The sequence below is a fragment of the Eriocheir sinensis genome, unplaced genomic scaffold (assembly GCF_024679095.1).
Source record: "Eriocheir sinensis breed Jianghai 21 unplaced genomic scaffold, ASM2467909v1 Scaffold15, whole genome shotgun sequence".
NCBI lineage: Eukaryota > Metazoa > Arthropoda > Malacostraca > Decapoda > Varunidae > Eriocheir > Eriocheir sinensis.
The window spans coordinates 212,501-240,486 of record NW_026110850.1 but is presented as its reverse complement, the minus strand read 5'-3'; the positions used below and the strand labels follow the sequence as shown (position 1 = coordinate 240,486).

The 27,986-nt window shown below is 41.3% G+C and overlaps 1 protein-coding gene across 18 annotated transcripts in view; it reads right to left on the bottom strand.

Annotated features, from left to right (window-relative positions):
• Positions 1-5,385: 5,385 nt before the first annotated feature.
• LOC126990219 (ralA-binding protein 1-like) overlaps positions 5,386-27,986 on the bottom strand; it is a 195,232-nt gene continuing 172,631 nt past the window's right edge. For 13 of the 18 annotated variants that reach the window (XM_050848764.1, XM_050848775.1, XM_050848763.1 and 10 more), the window contains one exon: positions 27,700-27,813. Coding sequence is in view for 2 of the 18 variants with exons in the window: in XM_050848768.1 (XP_050704725.1) it covers positions 27,631-27,813 (183 nt within the window). In the remaining 16 variants the exon portion in view is untranslated. Of the gene's footprint in view, positions 5,748-13,071; positions 13,130-14,576; positions 14,671-20,969; positions 21,058-23,726; positions 24,420-26,209; positions 26,323-27,214; positions 27,814-27,986 lie in introns of those variants that run through there. The other 5 variants (XM_050848783.1, XM_050848782.1, XM_050848778.1 and 2 more) reach the window with 5 other exon arrangements.

The following is a 27,986-nucleotide window of genomic DNA, read 5'->3' as shown; positions in this document are numbered from 1 at the left end:
TCGTATATTACGCACTGAGGAGGAACAGAATGACAGAAATAACATGGAATGATATACAGACAAAATAATCATTAAGAAAGACACTGAGGTACGACACCTATAATTATAAAAAAGAAGGAAAAATCTAACAAATTGCGTCTGGATCTGAGAAACCAAGCCAACATTACAAAACTGCCTGGCGCCCAGCCGAGATGGGCAATGGGACCTTGTATATGTTATAAGCAAGGGTCGGGAGTCTTGAAATGTGTTCTGGGAGGAAACTGAACCCATAATTTACTGAAGAACAGGTCATTTAAACCTCTCGGCAGGACGCCTCGTATATAAAACATTACGCACTGACTAGGAACGGACTGATTATGTGTAGAGAAAGTGGGGAGGAGGAAAATACACAATGGAAGGGAGATAAAATGAGAATAATAAATATACGAAGGGAGAGAAAGGTCCAGAGATGGAGGTATAAGGGAGGAAGAAGGACGAAGAGGCAGTCACCACAGGCCAGCCAACACCTCAGGTAACGTACGGACCCTTGACGAGAGGAACGAAACCCCAGCAAAAAATTTATTGAGTGAGAGAGGAGATTTATTGAGAGAGAGAGGAGATTTATTGTGATAGAGAGGAGATTTATTGAGAGAAAGAGAGGAGATTTATTGAAAGAGAGAGGAGATTTATTGAGAGAGAGAGGAGATTTATTGAGAGAGGAGATTTATTGAGAGAGAGGAGATTTATTGTGATAGAGAAGAGATTTATTGACAGAGAGAGGAGATTTATTGTGATAGAGAGGAGATTTATTGAGAGAGAGAGGAGATTTATTGAGAGAGAGGAGATTTATTGAGAGAGAGAGGAGATTTATTGAGAGAGAGAGGAGATTTATTGAGAGAGAGAGGAGATTTATTGAGAGAGAGAGGAGATTTATTGAGAGAGGAGATTTATTGAGAGAGAGGAGATTTATTGAGAGAGAGAGGAGATTTATTGAGAGAGAGAGGAGATTTATTGAGAGAGAGATGATTTATTGAGAGAGGAGATTTATTGTGATAGAGAGGAGATTTATTGAGAGAGAGAGGAGATTTATTGAGAGGAGATTTATTGAGAGAGGAGATTTATTGAGAGAGAGAGGAGATTTATTGAGAGAGAGATGATTTATTGAGAGAGAGAGGATTTATTGAGAGAGAGAGGAGATTTATTGTGATAGAGAGGAGATTTATTGAGAGAGAGAGGAGATTTATTGAGAGAGAGGAGATTTATTGAGAGAGGAGATTTATTGAGAGAGAGAGGAGATTTATTGTGATACAGAGGAGATTTATTGAGAGAGAGATGATTTATTGAGAGAGAGAGGAGATTTATAGAGAGAGGAGATTTATTGAGAGAGAGAAGATTTATTGAGAGAGAGGAGATTTATTGTGATAGAGAGGAGATTTATTGAGAGAGAGAGGAGATTTATTGAGAGAGAGAGAGAGGAGATTTATTGAGAGAGAGAGAGAGGAGATTTATTGAGAGAGAGAGAGAGGAGATTTATTGAGAGAGAGAGAGAGGAGATTTATTGAGAGAGAGAGGAGATTTATTGTGATAGAGAGGAGATTTATTGAGAGATGATTTATTGAGGAGAGAGAGAGAGAGAGAGAGAGAGAGAGAGAGAGAGAGAGAGAGAGAGAGAGAGAGAGAGAGAGAGAGAGAGAGAGAGAGAGAGAGAGAGAGAGAGAGAGAGAGAGAGAGAGAGAGGATTTATTGAGAAGGGAGAGGATTTATTGAGGAGAGAGGAGATTTATTGAGGAGAGAGAGAGAGAGAGAGAGAGAGAGAGAGAGAGAGAGAGAGAGAGAGAGAGAGAGAGAGAGAGAGAGAGAGAGAGAGAGAGAGAGAGAGAGATTTATTGAGGAGAAAGGATTTATTGAGGAGAGCAGGGACGTGCAGAGAACTTTTTCAGGGCAGGTGCTCAAGTGAAAAAAAGGGCAAAAATATAGTAATGAAGGAGAATAAAACATATATCTGCTCAATACCCTTTCAAATTTGTTTAAACTGCTCAAGTGAAAAAAAGGGCAAAAATATAGTAATGAAGGAGAATAAAACATATATCTGCTCAATACCCTTTCAAATTTGTTTAAACTGTCATAGGTACCAGCAGGCTAATATTTTATATGAACATAAAGTAAGGACAAGATGGCCGTCGAGGCCTCCCTGCTGGCTGCTTGTCGTCCGGACGGCCTGGTGTTGACTATGTTTAATATAATTATGATTGGGAGGGGACTATATTCAGCTCTGAATGGGACAATTAATTAAGCTGATAATTAAGACATGTATGGAACTAATTATAAGTTGAGGCAATAGTAAATTGCTTAAATATGTAATGAAGTCGTGTCAATCCTGCGAGACATCGAACGGGCGGGGCACAGGCCTGTATTACATTTCTCTGAAAAGGGCACTTTTAAAACAGGAGCAAAAGGGGCAGGTGCTTGGGCACCCCTAGCACCCCCCCTCTGCACGTGCCTGGAGGAGAGAGAGGATTTATTGAGGAGAAAGGATTTATTGAGGAGAGAGAGAGAGGATTTATAGAGGAGAGAGAGAGAGAGAGAGAGAGAGAGAGAGAGAGAGAGAGAGAGAGAGAGAGAGAGAGAGAGAGAGAGAGAGGATGAACAAAATACTATATGATAGACAAGAACATTTATATAATCTTAATTACCAGGCACACCATGAGGCACTCAACAGGAGAGAGGAAGTCCTCCACCTCTTCAAGCTAACCTCCACAATGGGTTGAGTAGCTCACTCCTTTAGACACTTCCTTAAGGTATAAAATCTCCTTCAACGAATGTATTTTCCTCCCTTACTGACGTACAGAATCTTCATCCTAAGAGCTGCTAAAGAAAGGTTACTAAGGTAGGTATACTTAGATGCCTCACTCCCTCACATCAGATATTTCCAAAGGCCAAAAATGAGGTCAGTTAAGTCTTATTGAATGTTTTGGCAAGTTCATGGTTCAGAAGAATGGTCACACTACCACCAGGGTCATTAAACTACCCCTGGAAATGCGCAAAACTCATTCGAAAGCCTTCTCAAATGTGTGTTTTTCAGGTTCATGGTACAGAAGAAGGGTCACACTACCACCAGGGTCATTAAACTACCCCTGGAAATGCGCAAAACTCATCCGAAAGCCTTCTCAAATGTGCATTTCTTCTGATCATGGTACAGAAGTCACATTACCAGAAGGGTCATTAAACTACCCCTGGAAATGCCCCAGACTCCTCCGAAAGCCTTGCCATGTATGTGCTGGGTGCAATACAGGCTTAGTCCTCACGCAGGAGCCCAGCCAATGCGAGACTAGACTAGCCGTGCCGCAGAGGTCAGAGCGTCAAAATACAATTAACCCGGTATCAGCGACGGCCAATTTTATGGCTTTACCGTGGAGCAGCGACGGGCCAAATTTTTGCCATGACATAAACCCCCTAAAATAGATGATACATAGGGTCGCCTTTGGAGGGACCCAAAACTTCTCGGGTTTAACTCGTAATACTTTGCACAGTCCCAACACTTATTTTTCCTTCTCATGTATTACCTATAGATAACATAGGAGAGGGAGGGAGTCCAACACCCAAACAGACTATTTGAAATGATTATACTGAAGTCGTTTGATCCTAATTCTGTCCTTTCATGGTTTTTTTCATTATTTCCAGGGGTAGATTTGTGACCTCGATGGTAGTTTGATCCTTCCTCTGTATCATGAACCTAAAAACACAGATTTGCCAAGGTTTTCGTAGGAGTTTTGAACATTTCCAGGAGCAGTTTTGTGGCCCTGGTGGTAGTGTGACCTTTCCTCTGTACCATGAACCTATAGAAACACACATTTGTCAAGGATTTCCTAGGAGTTGTGGGCATTTCCAGGGTAGTTTTGGCCCTGGTGGTAGTGTGACCTTCCTCTGTACCATGACCCTGAAGAAACACACATCTTGCAAGGCCTTCGTAGGAATTTTGGACATTTCCAGGGGTAGTTTTATAACCCTGGTGCTGGCCTAACACTTCTTCAGTTGCATGAACCCCACAAAACACTCATTGCATCCCAACTGATCCCCTCTTTAGCCCTTAGAAATAGCTGATGTAAGAAGCAAAACTGTCTTACTATACTGGCCAAAGACATGCCCAAGTTGGTGGAAATGCAGACCCACAAGACCGCCACAAAGTCATCATTATCCTGACGGTGAAGGACTCAGTCATCGTCAAATATCACAGCCGATTAGTGTGTCCATCTCTAACGTATGAATGGGTCTGCAGACAACAAGTGGCCACAGGCTCCACTAGTGACAGGCCTCAAAGCCTTGCAGCAGATTTTTAACAGTGTAATCACAGCAGGGGTGCACAGACTCATTATTAAATAGATACCTATCATCCTCATATATCGTATAGCTATGGTGCAGTATGTGCTTTACGTATTAATTTTGGCAGATATTATAATTCTGTATAATTTTACCGGTAATTATGCTTCTATACCACCACCTAGAGTTATCATTGACTCAATTAAATAAGGATGAGGTCAGCCCCAGCATTTAAACTGCCTGAGAATGGTCCATGTTATTAAGGATGTACTGATACAAAACATGAAGAAACACTCATTAGAACCCGATTGCCCCCTCTTTGACCTTCAGTAATACAGAACATAGTTGACATGAGAACCAAAAGTGTCTTATAATACCAATCCCAGGATATAGTTAATATTGTGTCATCAAAACCCAGATTAAATTCAAACCTCTCCTGCGTCCATCCCACTCTGATTGGGCTCATGTTAGCACGCCTCCCTGCACTGTGACGCCTTGTTTAAGAGGCCCCCGAGCCAAGAAGGACGGAACAGAGAGGGAGAAAGCTGTTGCTGAGAGGGAGAAAATATAAGAAAGATTTTAATGGAAGCGACCAAGATAGATAATGGAGAGAGAGAGAGAGAGAGAGAGAGAGAGAGAGAGAGAGAGAGAGAGAGAGAGAGAGAGAGAGAGAGAGAGAGAGAGAGAGAGAGAGAGAGAGAGAGAGAGAGAGAGAGAGAGAGAGAGAGATAGAGAGAGAGAGAGAGAGAGAGAGAGAGAGAGAGAGAGAGAGAGAGAGAGAGAGAGAGAGAGAGAGAGAGAGAGAGAGAGAGAGAGAGAGAGAGAGAGAGAGAGAGAGAGAGAGAGAGAGAGAGAGAGAGAGAGAGAGAGAGAGAGAGAGAGAGAGAGAGAGAGAGAGAGAGAGAGAGAGAGAGAGAGAGAGAGAGAGAGAGAGAGAGAGAGAGAGAGAGAGAGAGAGAGAGAGAGAGAGAGAGAGAGAGAGAGAGAGAGAGAGAGAGAGAGAGAGAGAGAGAGAGAGAGAGAGAGAGAGAGAGAGAGAGAGAGAGAGAGAGAGAGAGAGAGAGAGAGAGAGAGAGAGAGAGAGAGAGAGAGAGAGAGAGAGAGAGAGAGAGAGAGAGAGAGAGAGAGAGAGAGAGAGAGAGAGAGAGAATTACCTCCACTAAAATGATCCACAAAGTCTAAATGGATGTATATAATCCCCCCTTTGCGCCCATGGACCCCCTAACGAAACAGACCAGCTATAGTGTAAGCTATCTAATGGGGGCCTTCTCCCCCTCGACAACTTAACAAAACTACAAAAAAACATCACACTTTCCCTCCTTATTATAAAAATTCCTTGATTGCTCGTTAACCATTTTAGAAAAAAATAAATTAACACTCACCAATGGGTTCCTCCTGTGTTCCTCGTCTTCTTCTTCCTCCTCCTCCTCCTCTTCTTCGTTTGGTAGTGTCTGCAAATCAAGTTGGGTGTCAATTAACTGTGTAAACATTAACATACTTTTTTTTTACAGTAAACAATTCAAGAAAAAAAAAGAACCAATAATGAAAAAAAGCCCGTCACTCCAAAAAGATATCATTATAAATTGTGCGCAACAACTTCAGCATGACGCGCTGTAACCAGTGCAGTCCAGCCCAGTATCACAAGTCTACAACAAAATGACCTGACCTGTCTCCCAAAACCTAGTCCTGATTTGAGTATGTAATGACCTAGCCACCATAGTAACCTGTCCCAAACATTCATAACAGCTTTTCAAATGAGCAGAGTGCGGCGTCATTACGTTCAAGGCTTTATTCAGAAGGTAATTCCTAACCTATACAGCACACTTCCCTTCAGTACCAGGAGGCTGCCGTGTCCCCACACGGCACAATGATACGCTGTTTAACCCTTCAACTAACACGCTGTATGTATCCCACCATTGCCTGGAAGAGTGAGCGTAATGGGGGAGGAATGGGCACCTTGGGGAGGGCCTGGACCCCATTAGAGTAAACCCCATTGACTACTGTTTGGCAAGTGCAATTTAGCTTATCCGAAGGGTTTGGCGGCCCCAGTCAAGTGCGATATATGAGGTACAGTCAACGTTGCCAGCTTACCATGAACCACCGTGAACATATATCGCATCTTTTTTATTTTTTACTCATAAGTATTGACACAAAAGCATCAATACTTGACACTAATAACATTAACTTTAATTTTAGGGCATTATTGGTGCTTGTACAATAGTTTTAGGGTCTTGAAACAATATATGCAATGATTTGAGTACATGGCAACGCTGGGTACAGTGTTGCTGTGATGGGTATACTGTGGACTTATAATAATGTAATATGGCAGTGTACAATTTAGGTCAATCATGGCACACACCCATTGTAGCTTAGGGGCGGGATTCATCAAACCATTTACCGGACCTCTGTCTGGTAAGTCTCATGTATCTCCGCCCACCCGTAAATCGGCATTCATCAACCACTTACCGGAGCCGTGGTAAGGCCAAAAGTTACTGCGGCTCCGAGCACCAGTAACTGAGTTACCACAGGCGTGGTAAGTGCTTAGACACTGCCGTGGCTCATGTTCGGAGGCGATTTTGAGCCAATGTATTTTTTACCTCGTAACGTGCCCTACACCATCAGAAGCAGAAAAGTATGCAGATTTAGGATCTGGGCTTATAGAAGCGATGTGACGAAAACCAGCTGAGTACGAAGGAGTTGAAGAGAAATAAATGCAAGAAAATGTGTACTCCCTATTCATTTAACTTTGATTTTCGTATGTGTATTTACACATTATTGTTACAATTTTATGCTAGTGTGATGCAGAATTTTCTCAAGAAGATGATGGTCTACATTTTTCTCAAAAATGAATGTTGGGGTCAGGAAACGGGGTGGGAGTGAGGTGTGTGAAGTCGTCGGTTTGGGATGAACTGGGCACACCCGTGCACAGCCTCAGGCTGGGTTCACTTGCAGGCCGCACTCTATAGTATGTAAGTCTGTGGAACTGTCCACCCACATGACTTTTCCTACTTGTTAAAACACTGCAGAGGGAATAATGTTCTGCCTGTGACAGTCACCTCCGTCTCAAGTCTCCAATATTCTTGCTGTGGAGTTTAATGTCGTAAAATTTTGCTCTGACCTCCTCCACACTACTCACGAAGCCACTTGATCACGCCATTCACCTCAGCAGCCACAACTTCCCACGCCCACACCCATTGCTTGGCTGCACCAGTGAGGCATGATGACAATGGCCCCCTAGTCAGTTTTGGTTGCGAGGGGTGAGTATGGGCAAACATTAGAATAATACCCAATCTTGTGATAGCGAGGCACGCAGCTGGCGTTGGCGATGGAAAACTACGTAGGTAACATACAAAAATGTTCAGAATATTGCTAGGCTACATAAGCAAGTATATTTTTATTTCAAGAATAAATATACAAGTAACGGCATTCATTCGTAAAAAACGCCACATCTAATTGAGGGATCACCACGCTAATTATTTGTTTTAAGGCAGTATTTACGCCTGTACAATACACATGTCTTGATTTTGAAGTCTGTGTATTAGTAAACAAACGACACGTGAAAGCTGAAATACAGCATCAAAGGTCGCACGTGATTGGCTATCCAGCCCAACCAATTGTTGCTAGGGTGCGAGTTACCGGAGCGTTACCATACTGTTGATGAATGCCGTGTTTGAAAGATGCCGCAGCTCTGGTAGCGCTCCGGTAAATGTGAGAGATACCAAAGGCGTGGTTGGTAAGATTGATGAATCCGGGCCTAGGGCGGCATTCTGAGCCCCTCAAGTTAACCAATTTTAAAGGCCGAAAAGGTGGTCAGTCGGTTTCTAATGAGTGTTTTCTTAGGTTCATGGTACAGAGGAAGGGTTAAACCACCACCTGGGCCAACCCCTGGGAATGCCTATGACTCCTAGGAAAGCCGTCTTAAGTATGTGTCTTGGTTATATTTAAGAATGTGACCATCAGACACTTCTACCTTTCACATCAACTATTTCCAAAGGACAAAAAGGAGACTAATTAGACTCTATTGAGTGTTTCTTTTAGGTTCATGGTACATAGGAAGGGTTATTAAACCACCACCTGGGTCATGAAGCTAGTACCCCTGGAACGACCTCAAACTTCTACGAGCGCCTTGTTAAATGTGTGTTCCAGGAGGGCAATTAATATGACCTGACCCTCACATCAACTACTTCCAAAGGCCAAAAAGGAGAATATTTAGGTTCTATTGAGTGTTTCTTTTAGGTTCATGGTACATAGGAAGGGTTATTAAAGCACCACCTGGGTCATGAAGCTAGTACCCCTGGAACGACCTCAAACTCCAATGAACGCCTTGTTAAATGTGTGCTCCAGGTGGGCAATTAATATGACCTGACCCTCACATCAACTATTACTCCTTGACGATTTAGACTCTTTCAAAGTATACTGAATGACAGTAATAGATAAGATACATATACAAAAATAAACACATAGATTTACACATAGTTGAAATATACATACATATTAAAAACCAGTGTACAATTTTACCAAATATAGATTATATATATATATATATATTTTTTTTTTTTACAGCAAAGGAGACAGCTCAAGGGCACAAAAAAGTAAACATTAATAAAAAAAAGCCCGCTACTCGCTGCTCCTAAAAAGAATCCAAAGAGGTGGCCGAAAGATAAGTCAGTTTCGGGAGGAGAGGTGTCCTGACACCCTCCTCTTGAAAGAGTTCAAGTCGTAGGCAGGAGGAAATACAGATGAAGGAAGATTGTTCCAGAGTTTAACAGCGTGAGGGATGAAAGAGTGAAGATGCTGGTTAACTCTTGCATAAGGGGTTTGGACAGTATAGGGATGAGCATGAGTAGAAAGTCGAGTGCAGCGGGGCCGCGGGAGGGGGGGAGGCATGCAGTTAGCAAGTTCAGAAGAGCAGTCAGCGTGGAAATATCGATAGAAGATAGAAAGAGAGGCAACATTGCGGCGGAATTTAAGAGGTAGAAGACTATCAGTATGAGGAGGAGAGCTGATGAGACGAAGAGCCTTTGCCTCCACTCTGTCCAGAAGAGCTGTGTGAGTGGAGCCCCCCCACACATGAGATGCATACTCCATACGAGGGCAGACAAGGCCCCTGTATATGGACAGCAACTGTGCAGGGGAGAAGAACTGGCGGAGACGGTACAGAACGCCCAGCCTCGAGGAAGCTGATTTAGTAAGAGATGAGATATGAAGTTTCAAGTTGAGATTTTGAGTTAAGGATAGACCGAGGATGTTTAGTGTTGAGGAAGGTGATAGCTGGGTGTTGTAAAAGAATAGGGGATAGTTGTTTGGAAGATTGTGTCGAGTGGATAGGTGGAGAAAATGTGTTTTTGAGGCGTTGAAGGACACCAGGTTCTTCTTGCCCCAATCGGAAATAATAGTAAGGTCTGAGGCTAAGCGTTCTGCAGCCTCCAGCCTTGAGTCGTTAAGTTCCTGAAGGGTGGGTCTTCTATTAAAAGAAGTTGAATAATGCAGAGTGGAATGGATAGGACAGTTCGTTTTGGAAAGAAGATCATCAATGAACAACAGAAAAAGAGTGGGAGATAGGACAGAACCCTGTGGGACACCACTGTTAATAGATTTAGGGGAAGAACAGTGACCGTCTACCAAGGCAGAAATAGAACGGTCAGAAAGGAAACTGGAGATAAAGGTACAGAGAGAAGGATAGAAACCGTAGGAGGGTAGTTTAGAAAGCAAAGATTTGTGCCAGACCCTATCAAAAGCTTTTGATATGTCCAGCGCAATAGCAAAAGTTTCACCGAAACGGTAAGAGAGGATGACCAAGAGTCAGTTAAGAAGGCTAGGAGATCACCAGTAGAACGCCCCTTGCGGAACCCATACTGGCGATCAGATATAAGGTCAGAAGTGGAAAGGTGCTTTTGAATCTTACGGTTAAGGATTGATTCAAAAGCTTTAGATAGACAAGAAAGTAAAGCAATAGGACGGTAGTTTGAGGGATTGGAGCGGTCACCCTTCTTAGGTACAGGCTGTGTGAAGGCATACTTCCAGCAAGAAGGAAAGGTAGATGTTGACAGGCAGAGGCGAAAGAGTTTGACCAGGCAGGGTGACAGCACGGAGGCACAGTTTTTAAGGACAATAGGAGGCACTCCATCAGGTCCATAAGCCTTCTGAGGATTGAGGCCAGAGAGGGCATAGAAAACATCATTTTGAAGAATCTTTATAACAGGCATAAAGGAGTCAGAGGGGGGATGAGTAGGAGGAATATGCCCAGAATCGTCCAGAGTGGAGTTTTTAGAAAAAGTTTGAGAGAAGAGTTCAGCCTTAGAGATAGATGAGACGGCAGTGTTGCCGTCAGGACTGAGGAGTGGAGGGAAAGATGAAGAAGTGAAGTTGGAGGAGATGTTTTTGGCTAGATGCCAGAAGTCACGGGAAGAGTTAGAGAAAGCAAGGTTTTGACATTTTCTATTAATGAAAGAATTTTTGGTTAGTCGGAGAATAGATTTGGCACGATTTCGGGCAGAAATGTAAAGTTCATAATTAGCATTAGTTTGAAGGCTCTGGTATCTTTTGTGAGCTACCTCTCTATCATTGACAGCACGAGAACAAGCGTGATTAAACCAAGGCTTTTTAGCGTGAGGAGTAGAGAAAGAACGAGGAATGTATGCCTCCATTCCAGAGACAATCACCTCTGTGATGCGCTGAGCATCACAGTAGTTAGGAGACACTGTATCTGTTACCTATATTTATCTATTGTACCATTATCTAGCACCTTTAATGAGACCTTGATAACACTCCTCCTGGGAACAGAGAGTGGAGGAAAGATTGGAGGGAAGGAAGAAAGATTGGAGGAAAGGAGAAAAGATTGGAGGGAAGGAAAGATTGGAGGGGTGGAAACATTGAAACATTTTATTATACTTGCAATTTGTATATACATTGGTTGATATAACATAGATTAGTTGTGCAAGTAGCCCATAGGAAGCTAGAGCTTTTGGGGCAACAATTGGTATGTATTTTTAAATTTTATTGTTTTCTGGACATGTATAGTCTACTAAATTTCTGGCCCAAGTAACATTAGACCAAGTATTCAGAATCATTATTTTGAATACTTCGTCTAATGTTACTTGGGCCAGAAATTTAGTAGACTATACATGTCCAGAAAACAATATAATATAATGACATAATAATAATGATAATAATAATGGTACACAACAGTTGAAAATGATAGTAATAGTAATAATAATAGTAAAAGTAGTGATAGTGATGATGATAATAATAATAATAATAATAATAATGACATTGAATAAGAGATATATGCAGCTTTTATAGTACGGATAGTATATATTTTTTTAGATGATTTTTAAAGGAATTTAGGTTTGGAAGGAGTTTTATGTGTTGAGGTATTGAGTTCCATAGTTTGGGGCCATTGCATGACAGGGAGTGTTGATATAGGGATAGGGCGTGTGGAGGTACATTCAGATTGTGGCTGGTGCACGTGTGATAGTTATGGTGGGGTTGCAGTAACATAGTATGTTCACTTTTGTTTTATACATATAAATACCCATATGAAGTTTATTTAAATTGAAAAGTGTTAAAGTATTTGTTTCCTTAAAGAGTGGTAGAGAGTGTGCGTAATATTCGCTGTTTGTAATAATTCTTATTATTTTCTTTTGTAATCGGAAAAGGGGTAACAGATGGGTTGGGTAAGTATTGCACCAAATGGGTATGCAATAACTTAGAATGGGTTAGACATGAGCATCATATATGATTTTCAAAACATGACGAGGCATGTGATCTTTAATTTTAAAGAGAAGGGCAACTATTCTAGATAGTTTAAGGCACATATTTGATATATGAGGTTTGAATGTTAGTGAGTCATCAAAAGTGATCCCTAATAGTGTATGCTGGGTTATTCTTTTTATTATACTGAAATTGTAAAATAATGGAGGTAGAGATTGTGTATGTTTGTTGGTGAATAGCATATAATAAGTTTTATTTTGATTTACTGTTAATCTATTGCTCACACACCATTTATAGAAGATATCCATTTCCATATTGGCTTTATGTACCATGGCAGTTGGGTCTGTACTAGTTATATATAGAGTTGAGTCATCGGCAAATAATATAGTCTTACAGTTTTTGAATATATGTGGTAGGTCATTAATGCAAAATGAAAATAGAATTGGACCTAGAACACTTCCCTGTGGTATTCCATATTTAATAAGCCGTGGTGTGGAGGAGTGGTTGAGCAATTTAGTGGATTGAGTTCTGTTTATCAAGTAGTCTTTGAACCAGTCATGTATGATCCCTCTAATGCCGTAATGATATAATTTTTTCAATAAAATGTCATGTCGAACAGTGTCAAATGCTTTTTGGAAATCTATATAGATACTTAAGAGAATTTTTTGAACCTGGTGTAGAGTAGATTTTTTCACTTAAATTACTTAAAGCATTAAATGTACTTAACCCTTGTCTGAAACCATATTGATATGGAGTTATAACTCACTTATTCTCTAGGAAATTTACTAGATTAGCTTTCATTATTTTTTCGAATATTTTTGAAAATACATTTAACAGAGAAATTGGTCTGTAGTTACTTAATAGATCTTTATGGCCCTTTTTATAGATTGGAATTATATTAGCATGTTTTAGACATTGTGGGAGTTTACCATAAAATATAGATTGGTTAAATAAAATTGATAAAGGAATGGCTAGTTGGTATTTGTTGTTTTTTATAAGAAATACAGAAATTTCATTTATACTGGCTTTTGTGTTTTTTAGGTTGTTAATTATAACGATTACCTCTTGGGGGTCAATATGAGGAGCTGCCATAGATGTTGGATAACTGTTGGGGAGAAAGCTAATAGGGTCAATATTAGATGGTGGAATGTTACTATCTAGGTGAGGTGCAATGTTCACATAGTATTCATTAATGCTTCAGTTATTTCATCTGGACTTGTTAATATTTTGTTGTTATAGGAAATGTAATTTAGATAAGTTCTATTGTGATTGTTTTTTGAATCATTAATAGCTTTCCATATTACTTTTGTATTGTTTTTAAAGCTTGTAAATGTATTCATATAATATGATTTCTTGGCAGTTCTTATCGTTGTGTTTAGTGTATTTCGATACTTGTTATAATACTCTTCAGATATGGCCCCAATTTTGTAGTCCTTGTACAAATTGTTTTTAGTTTTTATGGATTTTAAGATAGCTTGTGTGATCCAGGGACTATTAAATCGTTTTTCTGATATATGTTTTGTTTTTATAGGAAAGCATTCCTCAAATAGGTCTTGAATATTTTTTATGAATCTAGCACAATTTAAGTTAACATCTTGTACAGATAGATAGTCTTGCCAGCATATAAAGTTTAGTTTAATTGAAAACAGCTCTTTATTATTATTAGATATGTCTTGGATTTTTTTCTTATAGAGTTTCTGATTTACTTTGGGAGTTGATATATTTAAGAACATTGGGAGATGATCTGAGATGGGAAAGTGCAAAATACCTGTTTTTACTTTAATGTTAAAGTTTATGTATATGAAAGCATCACAGGACTTAGCACAGGGGGGAGTTTGGAAAAAGTTTGATGTAGTCGGCTCAACATCTGAGGTCACTTGCCGGAGAGAGACAGAAGGGGAAGGAATTATAGAAGGGAACAGACCCCAGGAGACGTGACACAACCCCGATTAATACCTGGTAACCACTCACTGCTGGGTGGACAGGGGCGAGGGGTATCGGAAAAAGCTCAAATTTTTCCACTCCGCCGGAATTGAACCCGGGCTCTCTCGTCGGTGGAAAATGGCAAAATGAGCGTTATGGCGAGTCCATTGGAGGCACCAGCGTACCACCCCATACGAACTCAAAGTCTAGACAAATCTGTGTTTCTTTAAGTTCTTGGTACAGAGGAAGGGTCACACTACCACCAGGGTCATTAAACTAGCCCTGGAAATTCCCCAAACTCCTATGAAAGTCTAGACAAATGTGTGTTTCTTTAGGTTCATGGTACAGAGGAAGGGTCACACTACCTCCAGTCATAAAACTAGCCCTGGAAATGCCCGAAACTCCAATGAAAGTCTTGACAAATGAGTTCCTTTAAATTCTTGGTACAGAGGAAGGGTCACACTACCACCAGGGTCATTAAACTAGCCCTGGAAATGCCTCTCAAAGCTCCTATGAAAACCTCAAATATGTAAACTGCTGAAGGGTTTAAATAACCTGGCTTTTTATCCTAATTTATCCAAGAGACAAGAAGGAATGAAGGAAGGAAGGAGAGTTTTATGGAAGGAAAATGATTCAACACTCACCAATGTCTGTCTGTCTGCCTGTCTGCTGGTCTTCAAAGTCATCCTCCTCTTCCTCTTCATCATCTTCTTTTTCTTCCTCTTCCTTCTCTTGTCTCTATAAGTAAAGTAAGGAGATTAATAAAGTTGATAGTTTATTTTTTTGTGGTAATAAATTCTTTTTAAGGTAAAAATACATAAATAGATAGATATTGAGAGAGAGAGAGAGAGAGAGAGAGAGAGAGAGAGAGAGAGAGAGAGAGAGAGAGAGAGAGAGAGAGAGAATTAAAGAGACAGAGACAGAGAATTAATGAGACAGAGAGAGACAGAGAATTAATGAGACAGATAGACAGCGAATTAAAGAGACACAGAGAGACAGGGAATGAAAGAGACAGAGACACAGAGAATGAAAGAGACAGAGAGAATTAAAGAGACAGAGACAGAGAGAATTAAAGAGACGTGGATGATACGTCCAATATGCAGCATTAGTGTGGTCACCTAGATTGAAGAAAGAAATTATAAAGTTGGAAAGAATACAGAGAGCAGCGACTAAATTACCGGAAACTCTGAGAGAACATACTTATGAAGAAAGACTGGAGAAATTGGGACTAACAGCACTGGAGAGAGAGAGAGGGGACCTAATACAGGATACAGGAGGGATTGGAGAAATTGGACAGGGAAGACCTAGTGGAACGTGACAGAAGTGTGACAAGAGGCAATGGTAAGAAATTGAAGAAGAGCGACTGTAGGAGAGACATCAAGAAATACAGTTTTCCATACATAACAACATGGAACGGACTTGACGAGGAGACTGTGTGTGCAAAAACGATTCATGAACTGAAAGCCAAACTGGATGATAAGCGTTATGGAGACGGGACAGCACGGGCCAAGTACAGCTCTTTTCCTGGATTTCACAAATAGGTAAACACACACACACACACACACACACACACACACACACACACACACGGTGTACTGTCGGGTAGTCAGTGGTATATTTTCCATAATCACGTCTGTGTCCTTCCCTTCCCTCTCCTTCACAAATCTGTTTCTTTATCATAACTATTATAAGGAAATACAATTCAACACACACACGTCATCTACGAATAACACAAATTTCTCTGTATGCATACATCTCAAAATGATCAAATAATCTATATTTCTTTATGTGCACCATTTAATTCTGCATGTTTTTATATATAATATATGATGATTATGTTGACTTTATGGCTGAAAACTTGTTATAAACAGAAGCGACATTTGAAATTTGGTGCGCGTGGCCAGCCCGGATATGGCGCTGTTTTGGCCCGGCCGTAGTAAAGGGGTTGAGCCTGTGGTGTCTTGTTGGTCAGGCATAAATAAACCAAAAATTGAAAATGGGCAGCTCCTTAGTGCCTCCCTTGAGTGAGAAAGTGCTGGGCCAGCCCCTGCTACCTACTGTGGAATGCTTCTTCATATAAAAATCACGGATCAAACAACAGATAAACATGGACCCTCTTCACATACACAGACAAGCACACAGACTTACACTTATGTACAAGATCACAAACACTCACATTGACATTGACCCACAAACATACCTACACAAGGCAAACAGTCAACGTACTCGTAACACACACATCCATAAATACCAGGCAGCGCTTTTGGCAAATATCTTGTAAAGAAACAGCTTGAGCACACCCCTGGCACCATTGTGAAGGATTAGGGCGCTCATTTGGGGGATAGTTTTGGGAACACATTAATGGAAACAACATTAATTGAAATGAGGAAATTTGTTTGGGTTTATGATCTTTTGCTCTGGGAACTAAATTCAGGAACAAATTAACCTCATAAACCAAAGTAAGACTGTATGTATGTATGTACGTATGTATGTATATATATATATATATATATATATATATATATATATATATATATATATATATATATATATATATATATATATATATAGATATATATATATATATATATATATATATATATATATATATATATATATATATATATATATATATATATATATATATATGATATGTGACAACAAATGACTTCCTAACACACACACACACACTCAAACATATACTCATATTCATAGTGTGTAGTTGTATTTACCATAGCTGGGCACGATAACAGAAAACCTTATTCCCGATAACCGATACCTGATAATGGAAAACCTTATCGGTGATAACCGATATTCGTTAACTGGAGACACAAATATAGGCGATAACCGATAACCGATACCCGATATAAATCCACAATTCCGATACTACCTAGCGATAAGTCCGATAGGCGAAAACGATACTATATTGATATTTCAAATAAAAAATACATAGATGAATTCAAATTTTCATTATCTGTATTTTAGAAAACTTACAAAACCTGAAAACCACACGTTGACACGTACCTATGGACGGTAATGCTAGAAACGCCTCAACCGTGTTGTGTTATTTGGCGTCCCCACCGTCAAAAGCTGGTGCTTTTGTTTACAAACACTGGTCTCTCGTGACTGCATGCTCAGACCAGCCGACACTCTGTACGAGTTGTATTTATATGTACAGAGTGTCGTTCCAGAAACAGCGAGGATGGTGGTACTGTATGTCTGATTCAGCCTTCCAGCAACTCTTAATGTGTTAAAAAGCTTTGTGATACTGTACAGGGCTACGCTTACTGGTCTGAACATGTGCAGTTCACAAGAGACCAGTGTTTGTAAACAAAAGCGCCAGTTTTTGACAATGGGACACCAAATAACACAACACCTTCAATACCATGGCATGCTCAAAAACGAACATGGAATATCAAATCTGAGGCAGTGAATAATCATTTTTGGGCAAAGTTAAATGATTTATCTTTTTGATATATTGATTTTTGAGTCTAACATAAAAAATAACCTAGTGTTTTAATGTTGATGATCTAAGTTTAAAATCTCTTCCGAAGTTTTTTCACACAACACCTGGCTCCCGTGCCACGCATGCTCAGTAGGGAGGAGACAGTTTTTTTTTTCTGAGGCGGAAAAAAGTAGCGATTATCGCTAGTTTGGTTACAAAAGTAACGAAGATACCGATTAATATTTAAATAAGTAGCGGATGGCCGATAACCCGATTTTGTTATCAGCGATAAAGTATCGCGATAACGCCCAGCTATGGGTAATAGACTGTATTCTAGTTAATGAAGCTGTAGACAGACCCGATACAAAATTCTGGACAAATGAAAACATGGACATTTCAGACCATGTGATGATAGGAATAACCATGGAACAAAGGCAAGGAAAAGAGGGGAACAAAAATGAATGAAGAACACAGAGAAACAAAGCGGAGTCTAACAGAAGCAAACTGGATGCAATATTACGAAGACGTAGAAACATTAATGCAGGTAGAAGTGGACGGGAAAGAAAGACCAATGGGAAAAGGACGTGAAAATGGTAGAAGAACCAAGAAAGCTTGTGGGCACAAAAGTTGGAAAGTTTCATTTAGTCGGCGCAACATCTAAGGTCATTTGCCGGAGAGAGACAGAAGGGGAAGGAATTATAGGAGAAGGGAACAGTTGGAAAGTTTGGTTTAGTGGGCGCAACATCTGTGGTCATATGCCGGAGAGAGACAGGAGTGGAAGGAATCACAGATTGGAAATGTTGGAAGGTTGGTTTATTGGTCGAAACATCTGTGGTCATATGCCAGAGAGAGACAGAAGGGGAAGTAATTATAGGAGAAGGGAACAGACCCCAGGAGACGGGACACAACCCCCGATTAATACCTGGTACCCATTCACTGCTGGGTGGACAGGGGCGTAGGGTATCGGAAAAGCCGCCAAATTTTCCCACTCCGCCGAATCGAACCCGGCTCTTTCGGTTCTGAGCAGTGTGCTAACCACTGCACCACGAAGCCCCATGTGGGCATAAAGAAAACACTTACCTCCAACAGAAAACTAAAAGGATGGTGGGATGCAGAAAAAAAAAAAAAAAAAAAAAAAAAAAAAAAAAAAAGGATTTAAAAAAAATAAAATAAGTTAATAAGCAAATTTTAACTTATTGCAGAAAACAGCAAATGGGAAGAGAAATGTAAAGAATACTGTGAAGTAAAACAACAAACACAACAGTTCATACAAACAAAGATATCTAAATGGGAAAAGGAAAAGGCAGATGTGATTAACAAACTACAGTAGATCCCCACTTAGCGAAAACTTGTTATATTCAATAGCAACATTTCAAATTTGGTGCGCGTGGCGATCTTGGATACGGTGCGGCCGTTTTGGCCCAGCCGTAGTGAAGGGGTTAAGGGTATGTACTTTATAAGGATACTTCATTCAGTTAGGTAAGCTAAGTAGGAGTGAAGGTATGGAAGGCTGAGGTGAGGTATGTTTTTGCCTGCGCTCTATGGGTTCACGGTACAGAGGAACGTTGGCGTAGGGTATAGTTCCTTGCAAATGAGTTTTGGTCAAGGTGGAAAAGGGAAGTTTTGCAGTCTCTTCAGCTTAGAAATAAATGGCAGAAACCTCAAGGTGGATGATATTGTTATTGTTAAGGATTGCAACCTAGCTAGAAACCAATGGAAGCTAGGCAGAATAACTGAGTGTCTTCCAAGTGATGATGGTCTTGTGAGAAAGGTGAAAGTGATGATGTCAGACTCATGTCTTGACAATTCAGGGAAAAGAATAAAGGCAATGAACATTGTTGAAAGGCCTGTTCATAGTCTTGTTCTCTTGTTAGAATGTACTACTCAGGAAGACCGGGGCGACCCCACCGAGGACCCTAAATGATCTGTTTGTACTTAGGAAGTGCAAAGATGATGTTAGCAGCATTTCATGTATCTAAAATACTCATGTTATGATTAATGTATTAAGTAGTTATAAGTTAAATTGTCCTACAATTTAGGGGAGCCATGTAACTGTGGTATCAATATGCCTCATTATACCTCCTTGTTATTACGTAAAATATTAATGTGTAAGGAATTTATATGGTGCTATAGAATTTATATGGTGCTAAAAGGATAAACTTGTATGATGCTATTAGAAGGTAACATAGGTTCCGTTAAGAACGCTTACACACAGCTGCTGATGTTCGGGCAGCGAGTCTGTCGCTTATAAGTGGATATGAATTGTAGACTCAGCGATATGGAGCGGTGATTTAATCCGTGGCACTGGAGGTCAGTGTATTTTGCTAATATTTCTATGTTATAACATAATGTTAAGCTATGTAATGTCCACATACTGTGTATAAGAGTGTTTAGAATAGTTTAAGCTATGAATGCAACAATATATGACTTGGGCTTCAGTGCAAGGAGCCAGAAAGTTTGGGATGTGTAAATTGATTATGTCATCACTTTTCCCATAGTTTCCCGGCACGACTGGGGCATGTATGGCGCACAAAATGGAGGACTCTTTGTCCAAAGCCACATCATAGGAATAAAGGAAAATTATACCAACGAAGTTTCCATGTCCTGCTGGAAGTCCATGCATGTCTGCGTGTCTGTGTAAACCAGCCCAAAGGGGTGAATGTTCCATGTCCGCTTCACTACTACTGTCTCTACAAGAACTTTTACTACTACTACTCCTACTACAACTACTATTATGACGACTACAATAACTACTGCAACTACTTTTCCTATCAATACAATACCACTACTATTACTACTACTACTACTACTGCTACTATTACTGTTACTACTAATACCAACACTCAAAAGGTCTATATACACTGGCAGTGGAAAATGTAAATGAAAAAGAAGAAGAAGAAGAAGAGGAAGAGGTGGCCGAACAAAACAAGAAAAAGAACAGGAGCAAGAAGAGGTTTTGGTGAATAGGTAACAGATAAAAGATAAACAATAACAATAATAATAATAATAACAATAATTACAACAACAATAGTACTACAGTATTTTGCATCATAGACAGACAGATATGAGGAATAAAAACCAGCGGTCACCATTAATCAGTGAGTCCCGAGCTACACCACCGTACCAATAAAGTTTGTCGTTCATGCAAAATAGTTTGACACAACTACACATTTGATCTTCGTTCGCCTCGTATTTTTCAATTATCCTCCTCCGATATGCGAGGCATTGTTCTGTGGGGGAAGTTATACATACACATACTGTTCTGTAGGTGGATACAGTCTTACACCTGCCATGGGGAAGGGGATGTAGAGGGTGAGAGGGCCGCCATAAGTTCCAGACCCATGTTTTGCTATGAAGTTCCATTTTCTCTAAGTGATGGCGTTTGTTGTTGTTGAAATATTTGTAGTATTGACGCAACTTGTCAGTGTCATTAGGATTGTAATTTGCACGACTTTTTTGCGCTTTGTCTAATATACGGCTATACTGATGTACTATTTTATGCCTTTGTCATAGAAAACAGATTAGCTGTCTGTCTATAAAGCAAGATACTGTAATAAACACACCCACACATTAAAATAAAACATACACACACCTTGTCTCAGTGAGTGGGGCAGCAAGACATTGGATCATTCATTCCTGGTCCTCTCTCCACTTCTCTCGTGGCCTTCACTTGCATCATCCTGAAAACACAGTGACATTGAAAGACCATGCACTAAAGTTTCAGTTACAGCAATAACCGCAAAGATTTCTTCCCTCGCTGGCTCTGATAAAAAGGCACCTTGGTCTGCTTCATTGATTCAGGGGACAGACCTTTGGAGATTGCCTAACAGTTCTTTGTGGTAGGATTTGGTGTGTTTTGTAATGATGGGTTGTTATTGTAGGTCATTAGTTTCTCAGACTGAAAGAAAAAGGGCCCTGTTTTGCTACACTGAAATCTGTGAGGACGAAACTATTTTGTTCTGGTAGATTTCGGATATTTGTGATGCTATATACGAAAAGATCTTGATATTTTAGGGCGAGCCAGAACATGACAATGTGACTATGAAAATGTCAAGGTTATTGAGATGACACACACACACACACACACCAGTAACCTTCAGGAAAGTAAACACTAAGCTTCACACAGCCCGGCACAACACACACCCAGAAAGACAGAAGAGAGAGAGACAGAAGGGGAAGGAATTATAGGAGAAGGGAACAGACCCCAGGAGACTGGGCACAACCCCCGATTAATACCTGGTACACTGCTGGGTGGACAGGGGTGTAGGGTATCGGAAAAGCCGCCCAAATTTTCCCTCCGCCTGGAATTGAACCCGGGCTCTCTCGATTGTGAGCCAAGTGTGCTAACCACTGCACCACGAAGCCCCCTTCTAATTACAGGTAAAACTCAAGAAATACACCCACGAACTCTCAGCGACAACCACCAACAGAGAAATACAAAGCCTGACACATCATTACCAAGGCAACCTAACCCAATTTAACCTAATATGCAGACAATTAATCTAACCTAACCAAATCTGATTTCCGGAATAACACCCAAATAGTTTAGGACAAAATTAATGTCAAAATTCTTAGGCTACCCTTTCTTCAATAATACCCTAATGGTAACAGAAATACTAACAGAAATAAAATACAATTGAATAGAAATAGAATTAGAAATAGTATAGAAATAAATAATCTAACCTATCACTATTGCTAGTCAATGAAGGTGGAGTTTACTAGCGTCATTCCACACCACAGAAACCCAGGTGGACTGTGACCTGACCTAACACCTGACATTTGACAGGTGCCCGACATTTTGACAGCAAGAGAATGACAGTTAAGTGACAGTTTGGTGGCTTGACAGGTCAGGGGCTGTCAACTCAACCCATTATACACCACCACCACCACCACCAACACCACCACAACGGTCACCATCACTGTCACCCCTGCCATTATCACCACTAACACCTGTCAATACCACCGCCATCATCACCACTTACCACCACCACTGTCATCACCACCACCACCTGTCACCACTGCCGTCATCACCACCACCACCGTCATCACCACTGCCATCACCACAGCCGTCATCACCACCACCATCATCACCACCACCACCATCACCACCAACATCTGTCACCACCACCATCATCACCACCGCCGTCACCACCACCATCACCGCCGCCATCACCACCAACACCTGTCACCACAGCCGTCATCACCACCACCACCACCGTCACCACCATCACCGCCGCCATCACCACCACCACCACCGTCATCACCGCCGCCATCACCACCACATGAAACAGATTTTCCAATTTTCCCCTATTTCCACGCCCTGATTTCCTGTCCCTGCACACCAAAATAAGGGCAAAGGGTCCACCTACCTTCCCACAGCATGGCGCTTCCTGGCACTTTATAATAACCTGAAAAACAATGAAAATATATCGCTGTCTCGGCAGCCTTCCCAGACGACAGGGAAGATGGAGGCCGTGACGTCATCATAGTGTTGGAACTTTAATACACGACAACCTTAGAACTTGACGACGGATAAATAGAGCAAGTTCACTGGTAAAAACACGCTCAAAATAACAGATAAGGGGAGACAAATAAGATCAGGGTATGCTATTAAGTATTAACGAAAGAAGAAAACGATACACGAAGGGAAAGTTTGCATCAGTTAAGTCTTCAGAACACTTGAACTCGGGGCATAATAACGTGTTTAAGTGTGCAGGGTGACGTGGGTAAGTGTGGAAAAGTGTACAAAAGTGTGCAGAAGGATATGAGAAGCGAGACAGAGCGGGGAAGGTCAAAATATTAATAATTTACTCTTCCTTCTCTCTCTCTTTCTTCTTCTTCTTCTTCTCTCTCTCTCTCTCTCTCTCTCTCTCTCTTCTTTCATTTGCTTGTTTGTTTGTTTGTATTCTCTCTCTCTCTCTCCTTCTTCTTCTTCTTCTTCTCTCTCTCTCTCTCTCTCTCTCTCTCTCTCTCTCTCTCTCTCTCTCTCTCTCTCTCTCTCCCCCCTTCTTCTTCTTCTTCTTCTCTCGTTTTTGTCTCTCTCTCTCTCTCTCTCTTTCTTTCTTCTTCTTTCGTTTGTTTGTTTGTTTGTTTCTCTCTCTCTCTCTCTCTCTCTCTCTCTCTCTCTCTCTCTCTCTCTCTCTCTCTCTCTCTCTCTCTCTCTCTCTCTCTCTTCTTCTTCTTCTTCTTGTTTCATTTGCTTGTTTGTTTGTATTCTCTCTGCAATATTTTATAATGGCTACAACAACAACAACAACAACAACAAGATTCTAGGTTAATGTTATAGTACTTACATTGGTAGCAGCAGTAGCCGTAGTAGTAGTAGTAGTAGTAGTAGTAATAGTAGTAGTAGTAATAGTAGTAGTAGTAGTAATAGATCCATTCCGTTCACTTTATATTTCATTTTCTTTTCTTATCTTTTTTTTTTGTTATTCTAATATACATGAACACATTAATTAATATTTTCTTTTATTTTTATTTCCTCTTTTTTTTTTTTAATGATTTCTTTCAGTATTCTTTGGATCATCACATTATCATCTTGCATTTCCCTTCATTATCTTTCTTTTTTTTACATTCACACTTTTCTTTGATTAGATATCTTTTATTTCTTTTTTTTTATTAACTGTTTTTCAATGATCACATTTTCCAATTACATTCCTTATCTATATTTTTCTGACCTCTCAAAATCTTAATTAATTCCTTTTTCTTCTATTAACTCTGATTTATCTATTCTTTCTTTCACTTCCTTATATTTATCAATTATTCACTGTGTCATATTTGCTGCTTTTTCTCATATAATTCCTTCTTTTTCTATATTATCATTTACATTATCCTCTGCTCTCTTTTTATCCCTTAGGTTCCCCCCAGGGCAGCACCATGCGGGGGGCAGCACCAGGGGAAGACAGCATTGGCCAGGGGTAGTCCAGGGGGGCAGCACTAAGTCCCCCCAAGACTAAGTTACGGCTGCTCCCTCATGATGAAGTTTGACCCGAGGTGACCTGGACCAGCCCCACCCTACATCGGCATGCCTGTGACTCAACGCCTGTGGAAGGGAAGGGAAGGGAAGGGAAGGGAAGGAAAGGGAAGGGAAAGGATGGGAGGGGAAGGGATGGGAAAGAGAGGGAAGGGAAGGGAAAGGATGGGAAGGGATGGGAAAGAGAGGGAAAGGAAGGAAAGCGAAGGGAAGGGAAGGAAAGGGAAGGGAAGGAAAGGGAAGGGTAGGGAAGGGAAGGGTAGGGAAGGGAAGGGTAGGGAAGGGAAGGGATGGAAAGGGAAGGGATGGGAAGGGAAGGGAAGGGAAGGGAAAGGATGGGAAGGGAAGGAGAGGGAAGGGAAGGGAAGGAGAGGGAAGGGATGGGAAGGGAAGGAGAGGGAAGGGAAGGGAAGGGAAGGAAAGGGAAGAATAAAGAAAAAAATAAGAAAAAAGAAAAATAAAGTCGACAGAAAAAAATATTAAAAAAACTACTGCACAAAATAATAATAATAATAATAATAATAACACTACTTCTATTACTACTACTACCACCACTACTACTACTACCACCACTACTACTACTACTACCACCACTACTACTACTACTACAACAACAGTGCGAACCCCCCCCCCCCCTGGCACCCACTTCTACAGCCTCCTTTGCAGTGCCAGTGACCAGGGACAGCAGGTTCACGGATGCCACAAGTGCCTGCCTAAGTGCCGGCCCCTCCACCAGCTCCACCGCCAGGCTCCAGAGTGCCGTCCTGAAGGTGTGGCCCAGGGGGAGGCTGAACTCAGGCCCCAGGGATGTTGAGGGAGTTTGGGTCACCCGTGGGAAGGAGGAGGAGGAGGAGGAGGAGGAGGAGGAGGAGGAGGATTTTATTTATAGTGACTGCCATGTGACTCTTGCTTGGCCAATGCTTCAAACATTTTTTTCCTTGCTGGCTATAGCGCTGGTAGGCTCTCATGAGGGGCCCCATGGACAACCCCAGGCCGTCAGTGGCACAAGCGAATTGTATTTATAGCGGGTGTCGTTGTGTGTGACTCTTGCTGGGGTTAACGACTCCTTCGTCCCCAAAGGCCAGGGTTGACTGAAGGTCTGGGGGGGGGGGGAATGGTCTCACTCAGTAATGCTTAGAAATTGTCAGTGGGACTCTAACCTGGGTCCTCGGGCTCACCATATCGCTTGCTAACCACTCAACCACCACCACCACCACCACTACTACTACTACTACTACTACTACTACTGTTGCTACTATTATAACTATATGACCCTTGCTGTATGAAAGAGAGAGAGAGAGAGAGAGAGGAGGAGGGAGGGAGGGATGGAGAGGGTAGAAAGGAAAAAAGAAAAGGAAAAGAATGGAGAGGAAAAGGAAAATGAGAGAGAAAAGGGAGAAAGAATGAAGGGAAAGGAAAGAAAGAGAGAGTAGGAGGGAGGGAGGGAGGGTAGAAAGGAAAAAAGAAAAGGAAAAGAATGGAGAGGAAAAGGAAAATGAGAGAGAAAAGGGAGAAAGAATGAAGGGAAAGGAAAGAAAAAGAAGGAAAGAGGAAGAAAAAAGAAAGGAAGGAGACAAAATAAAAAAAAATGATTCCTTTCCACTAACAGAGAGAGAAAATGAAAATGAAAAGAATGGAGAGGAAAAGGAAAATGAGAGAGAAAAGGGAGAAAGAATGAAGGGAAAGGAAAGAAAGAGAAGGAAAGAGGAAGAAAAAAGAAAGGAAGGAGACAAAATTAAAAAAAAATGAAGAAACAGGAGGAGAAAGAGGAAAGATTAAGCTATTTTTTGCCGTAGGAAGAAAGAGAAGAGGAAGGAAGGAAAGTGAAGAAACAACCTTGAAAGAGACAGAACACATACCAGTCAGGCAGGCTTGGGGTACCTCAGGGGTCATCTGGGTCAAGGGGAAGGTCACCAATCTCTCCCTGGGGCTTGTGGCTCCAGGAAAACACCTCCAGGACTTCAAGCTCAACCTGTAGGATGTGAAGGATGCATACAGACATGGTTTGTTCCTTGGGTTGACTGACTGAATGGTATCTAACAATTCAAAGCTATGTGGCAACCTTAACTGACTGGCTGACTGACTTCTTAAACGATTCCTAACTTGCTTCTACCCATTCACAAGCCTCGTCAGCCATTGCAAGTCCCTGAAATTAGCAAACCTGATGTTACCTTAAAGTCTGGAAGCTAACAGTGGCCTCTAACACCTAACGTCTGCTCCCCAAGGCTTATTTAATATTATAGCGACTCACAAGACTAACTATTGCTTGTACCAATCCCCAAGCCTTGGCAGCCACTAACACTCCCTGAAATTATCAATTGGAGAGGCTCTGTAGACACAAGCCCAAAGGCTGACTCCAAAACACCATCTTACGCATATTTCTGCAGCAAACAAAGCCAACAAAAATTAGAAAAATGCAGAAACAATTAACATATTAAAACCAGGAAAAGCAAAGACCCAGCCAGTGTCAGGCAGTGAGTGTCGTGAAGAGTAGGAGGAGGAGGAGTAATTGAGTGAAGGAGTGGAGACAGGTAAAGGATGGAGTAACTAAGTGATGGCTGTACTATTCCCCTTTAACCTGGCAGCAGCGGGGATCATGTTTCTTAATGGTCCCTCTAAGCGAGAAAAATGAGAAAAAAATAATCACTCACACAAACCATTTCATAATATATATCAAAGCATTTGTGATCAGATTATGCATCATCTATTTTTGGGGGTTTATATCATGGCACAAATTTGGCCCTTCGCTGCTACTGGGTTACCGTGAGTGAATCAAGACGCCTCTCCACCCGAAGTTGATCTCTCTATTGTCCACTCTTTACTATTATGGGAGTGCTGAGTAGCAAGCTTTTTTTCCTACACTGTTTTTGTTGCCCTTGAGCCGTCTCATATGCCTCCGTGGTCTAGTGGTCACCGTACCTGCTGGCCACTACTCCGCGTGCTGGTTGATAAATGGGTACCTGGGGAAACCTGGGGACGGTAAACTGTCATAACCCGGATGTCACACTAGCCGGGGTAATGAGCTCCCTCCCACCACAGGCTCAATGTCACGGAGATGAGCACTGAGGCCATGTGCAGTTATAGTGTATGCCCCCAACTTTACCTTGAGCCGTCTCCTTTGCTGTAGTAAAAAAAATGATTACTCTGGCAAGTCTGAAGCCATGGGACAGTCCACTCACACACCCAACGGAGAGCGTGGAAACACACCCTCGCTAAAACTCATGTTGCAAGCGAGCCTGAAGGGGAAGTTTGAGGGTGGTCATTTCATACAACACTCACCTTACAGGCACACACCATCCTGCCTCTCTCCCCCTTCTCCCTCCCAGAAAACATATGAATATAAAAAAAGTTGTTGTGTTGAGGTAAGTGTATTTGTCTTTATACAAAGAAGGATGGACGCCACACAGCAGCCCCTCAGGAGGATGTCGCCTGCTGCTGTCCATGGGAAGGCGTCCTCAGGCACCTGAAGTCACAATGCAGAGAGTGCCACCTTACTCGTCAGCAACAGAGGCAGTGTGCGCTGAAGACACGCTCAACACACACACTCACTAACACAACCACCTCTACCAAAGCCTTGTTGTCACCAGGCTCAAAACACTAGTACCCACCATAGAATTACTAACACAACCACCTCTA